The 6,267-nt window shown below is 26.5% G+C and overlaps 1 protein-coding gene across 1 annotated transcript in view; it reads left to right on the top strand.

The window, feature by feature from the left end:
* The first annotated feature begins 3,222 nt into the window (after positions 1–3,222).
* LOC105620814 overlaps positions 3,223–6,267 on the top strand; it is a 27,782-nt gene continuing 24,737 nt past the window's right edge. The window contains exon 1 of the mRNA XM_012202296.1: positions 3,223–3,326. Within this exon, the coding sequence (XP_012057686.1) occupies positions 3,223–3,326 (104 nt within the window). The remainder of the gene's footprint in view (positions 3,327–6,267) is intronic.

Below are 6,267 nucleotides of genomic sequence, written 5' to 3'. Positions count from 1 at the left end.
TCGACACATCCAAATTCTAAAATCTTGTTTTATAATGACTACAGACATGATCTAATAATGAATTTTCTACTAAATAGTTTTCAATCCAAGAACAATAAATTCATGGTGGAATCAATAGATAGCGTTTATTAGAAAGTTTAATTTATTTATTAGAAGAAGTTTAACAGAAACGTCACTATCTCATTATAGGGGAGCTTTCCTCTACACATACACACACACACACACACACGCGCGCGCGCGCGCGCACACACGCACGCACACACGCATGCACGCACGCATGCACGTACGCACTCATTACTTATTATATGTTACTAAACAATTTAAATAGACAGAATAAAAATATGTTTGATGACTTGGTCATTACGTTTAAAGTTACATATCATTAAAGTTATTATTATTATTATACACATCTTGTTTCCAAACTAGTGTACATGGCAAAATATGTAAATAATGAAAATGATGTAACATAATTATATGATATTAATTTAAAAATTGCTATTGTTAAGTTTAATATTAATATTTTTATAAGTAACACGTAAATAACACATTATATATTATGTAACACATGCATATGCATGTAATACGTATATACACGCATATGTTTCAGAAATTATGAAAAACCTATTCTTAAGTTTTTAACTTTAACAGCATAATAAAATACAATTTTTTTCTTTTCTTGTGTAATTTTTAAATTTTTTGCATTATAATGTTTTAAATTATCATAATGAGGACTATTGGTATGGTGCGATTTTTTTTGGGCAATGAATTTCCTCATTGCCAAAATTGCATCATACTAACAAAATCTTCATTATAAACGTTATAATAACATAAATATTATTATATCTTATTATAATAATAATAAGAAAGGGAAAACATTGCAGTTTATTGTGCTGTAAAAAACTAAAGAATACTCTTCATAATTTCTGCGAATCTTTAAGTGGTGTGATTTCGGCAATCTTACCCTATGTATTTATAAAAGTATACATACAATAAATATTTTATAAAATCAAAGAAGAAAGTAATATTCACTAATTTCTATAAAAAGAAATAAAATCTTATTAAAAAAATCTTATAAGAATAAAAAAGGACATGCCAAGTACATAAATGCATCCAAAAAATACAGTAAAAATTAGAGAAACTTATCTTTATTCAAATGACTGTTCTAAAAAAAGTATGAGATTAATATGATTAGCAAGTATATCATTACAAAAAAATAATTTTGAGAACTATATAAAAACCTATTAAAAAAATATTTGTGAAAAAGGATATATAGTAGTGCAATTATCCTACAATTGTATGCAAAAAACGTTTAATGTATTTAAAAATATATATAATAACTATTTAATGTATTTAAAAGTATATGCAGCTGAAGTTTAACGTACTTATTGCCTTTTTATGCAAATTTTAAATCGCACGAAATGGGCAGTAGTTAAAATAATCAACAAAATTATTGCAAAGCAAAAACATGGTATATTACATTAATTGCATCTTTCTAAATATATTCATAATATCAACTAATGTATTGTCTTAGATATATGATAGAGATATGATGATACCTTTTTTTTTTTAGTTCCGTTAGTTAACATTCCATCATTTTTCATATTTTATAACACATATTAAAATATTATATTTTTTTAACATATATAAAGCTAAAATGAATTTCATAAAAAAAATTAACACACATTAAATAAATATGACAAATATAGGAATGAAAGAATGAGCGAGCGAAAGAGAGAGAGAAAGAGCTAAGTTTAAGCTAAAGAAATAAAAAAAAATTATTTTTAATCAAAGGAACATTGATATTAAAAAACAAAATTAAATAAATATATAAATATAAATATAAATAAGGATTTTCAATCTTAAACAATAAAATAAATTTAGATAAGACTAATGAGAATTAAGAGCGGAGAATTAGGAGATGCAGATAATACTCAGGTGTTGAGTTATCTTTATTTATTTTATTGAATGGCTCACTTTGGAGTCATCCTCAGCAAAATAGTAACAAAAAATTCTCCATAAAATTTACTTTTAAACAACATATCACGACGAACAGATACGATTTTTTATACTCAGAGGAACGACATTTATATTTAATATATATTATAACTTTCGTATTTATCTTTTATTTATAATCTTAAAATTGTGAATCAATGTTTCTGAGCTTTGTTTTTCATTTCCCATTTAGTGTATTGATTGCTGCATTTCTGCCAATCTGTAAATGATGTTTGCTCTCAATGGAGAATTTTTTGTTATTATATTCGATGAGGAGGACCCCAAAATGAACTAAAACGTTCAATGAAATAAATAAAGATAATCATTAACACTTGATAATTAAGTACAAAAATAAATAAAGTGAAACAAACCTCGATTGAGATAACTCAAATAAATAAAATAATGCTTTGTTGAGCCAGATACTGGATATATTTATGTGTGGAATATGAATTATTCAATTAAATAATATACGTTTTAATCCAAACATCGGATCCTTTTCATCTTCAATACAAACTTTTGAGTTGGTCAAATATATTGATTTAACGAAGTCATTATATTCTTGATACAATAATCTTCGAAAATGTGCAAGAAATTGACAAACTTAACTATTCGAACGTTGTAAATCATCTGTTGATAATATTCGTGCTTGGTGAAATTTAAAAATTATTTCTCCACTCGTCATGTTCTCTCCGTGTTGCCTACAAATAAATCCGCCTCCGCGTCTGCTGTTGAAATGACGACGAGCAATAGTAGGTGGGGACGAATAAAATTTCTGTGGGGGTACGTCGACCTAGCCGATAAAATCCTCGTTGGAGCGTCTGCCCGCCAATCCCGTACGCGTCTGATAGTTACGTCCAACACGCGTCTCGGCTCGCCATTGGCCACAAACCCGCCCAGGGGTTGGTATCGATCATCCCTCATACAAACCCAACGCTTTTCATATATAAAGCGGCTTCCCCAGGGACATCGTCAATAGTTCAAATCCGCGTATTCTCCGTACGGATACTTTTGTTTGGACATCGATTTGTAGATGGATTAATCGAGGTAAAAAAATTAACACAAAATTTGTCATCAATCAGCATGTTATGAAACAATTCTGAATTAAAAAAAAAGAAATTAAAGATATAGGAAAGAATTGAGTCACGTTTAATGATTGTTAGTTAATACACTACACGTGAGATATAATTTGCGGGAATACTAACGACGAATGAGTTTGTGAAAACGTGCATTATGGCGAATCATCCCTCGTACGACTTTGAAGACAGAAGTCAAAGGATTCGCCATCGAGTCGGCACTGCGTCAAGACCTGCAGATTCCACTGTGGCTTGTACAAGGTATTATTTCTCTCATTTTGTCTTTTAGTTGGTTACCACATTGATGAATTTAAGAAATTTCAATTTTTATTCAATATGTATAAATAACTAACTTTTATATTATAATTAAGCATAACAAAGTGTGTTGTTCTATTTATTCTACAATGAAAAAATTTTTGGTTAAAAATAAATTAATCAGAACTTTCTGGTTAAATTTTATTCTGGTAGAATTTTATTCAAGATAAATGGAATTTTAACTGATACTTCTAGAAAAATAAATACAATACTTCTAGAAAAATTTATTAGAATTCTTATTTTTATTAGAATAATTGTATCAATCAGAATTCTAGTAGATTTAACCAGAAAATTCTGATTCGTCTATTTTACATCAGAATTACTATTTAATCCAATCAGACCGTTTTTCTCTCATAAATTCAATATTATCAAGAGAAATATATTAATACGAGAAATATATTAATACGATTATAATATCAATCGATCGATTGCCTAAATGATACCTTTTACAGCATGTTACAAAAAGATTTACAAATTGAATTGTTATGTAAAAAGTTGAACATATAGTAATAAGCATGATAATCTAAATATTAATTTACAATTTCCAATTCATTTCGATCTAGGAAAGAGTTATCGAATGCGTATTACTTAACTATTAACTTAAACTATTTTTTATTATACTTTCCATTTAGTATTGATTTATATACAAATGAATATTGGAAATTGTAGGTTAATATTTGGATTATCTCCCTTGAAAGTATTGAATTTATGAGTGAAAGTAACTAAAAATACAAAAAATAATAAAAGAAATCATTGATTAATTATTTTTACATTCCTAATTTTAACAATTATCGTCAAAATCCAAATATTTATTCTTTTTTAAATTACAATAATGAAATGTCAGAATATCGAAGTAAAACTTTTAAACTCTTAAACTTGTTTCGACAATTAATGTTATATACTCATATCAATTATCAATTTTATTATTGTCAATTACCAGTCTTATCTTGTGGCGATATGATCTACGAAATTTAATAAGTACGAAGATAAATATTATAAAATATTACATTATAATTAGATAAATATATAAAATAAATATTAGATAAATATTATAAAATAAATATTATAAAAATATTTAAATTATAATAATTGCAAATATATATATATATAAAATGAGTGAAAAATATTTTATAATAAGCCTTTTTTCTGAAAATACAAGATCATAATAAAATTGCATTACACAGGGCCTCAAAAACTTTTTTTAAAAAGAAACAGAATAAATGTTTCTTTTAAATTTTGAGTTAATCCGAATTCGTAAGCCGTTTTGCCCCTAGTTTTTTAAACAATCGAAAAAAACTGTGAGAAATTTGTGAAAGTTAAAACATTTAACAAAAATTCTAGTTATGGACTCTCGAAATTGAACTAATATAGAAAAATCAAGCAAATGAGAGTGCGATGTGATATTTGGTACAATCATTGATTACAATGTAGATAAATTTTATTTTAATGTTTGTTTTACAATCAAACGTTTCAATCAACGTTTCAATCAAAACTTGGGATTATCATCAACGAAATCACATGAAAAAAAGTAAGAGTTTCCATCTTCCTGTAAGATGACTCCCCATTCAGCTGCATAATTCTGTATTTTTCTCATAGTCCAAAACTGGCAAATGTCAATGAGATTTTAAACGATTATTATTTTAAAATAATAGCTAAAGTTATACAGACTCACTTGAAAATAGCGCGAAATACAATATATTATAATACAAAAATTAAAACCTAGATTCCATATGTCAAAAAGACGAGATACAATTAAAGATGTTAGCTATATCAGTATCAGAATTTGAAAAGATTATTTGTGCGCAAAATGAAGATAAAAGTCAATAAATGAATATATATACATTAGATTGACAAGGAAAAAAGAAAATATTTTTCTTTTATCGGTTTCTCAGCTCAATCTTCTATTTCATGCCAAAAGAACACTCCTAAACTTTGTTTAAAAATATTAAGATTTAGAGATCGCTAGTGAACGACTCTTAAATCAAATCAAAGTTTCGATTTTTTTAAATACATGTTTGATTTGATACAAAAATGATTTAAACCGAATTTAAAACCATTTTAAATATAGTACTGTATGTTTTTTTGATCGCTGAACACGATGCAATCATTCATTTAGTTCTACGATATACGACTTAAAAAATACAGCTCGATTAATGTATAAAATGATCAAATTTTGAGTTTAAAGTCGATTTTAGCAAGATTTCAAGTGTTCAAATGGGTCGTTACTTCCCTCAAATTGTAGGTTCTCAAATTGTTCAGATCCAGTTGGAATTTTCTTGGGACTTCCTACAGAGCCTTTAAAAGTTGCACTTTAAGTTTAACTAGATTATAAACTATTTTTGGATCTAATCAAATATGTATTAAGGAAAATCGAAATTTTGATTTAAAAATTGTTTACTTCCTCTAAATCTTAATATTTTTTGATAAAAATTTAGGGGTATTCTTTTAACATAAAATGAAAGCTTTTGAGCTGAAAGACCATTTAAAAAAATTTTTTTTCTTGACAGTTTAATATAGAGGGTATCCCGTAAGTTTTGGCCAATTGTTTTTGTGTAGATAGAGCGGACTAAACTGAGTCGAAAAGTCCTCTACCATTTTGCAATTTTCTCAATAGTTAACAAGATATTAATTATTAAATTTATATTGCCAAATATTGGTTTTGAATGATTTTTTATGCAAATACTAACAACTTTACAGAAAAACTGCAAGACAAATATCATTTATTGTCTTCTCATAAAGTTCTGAGAATTTTTTCAGAATTTTTTAATACCGTATTTTCTAATGTTGGTAAAAATAAGAAAATGCAGCACTAAAAAATTGATAAAAAATTCTGAAAAAATTCTTAGCGTTATATGAGAAGAAAATAAATAATTTTTGTCTCTTGCAG

This window comes from Atta cephalotes (assembly GCF_000143395.1).
Source record: "Atta cephalotes unplaced genomic scaffold scaffold00029, whole genome shotgun sequence".
NCBI lineage: Eukaryota > Metazoa > Arthropoda > Insecta > Hymenoptera > Formicidae > Atta > Atta cephalotes.
The sequence above is the reverse complement of the archived record's forward strand: the minus strand, read 5'-3'. Positions and strand labels throughout refer to the sequence as shown.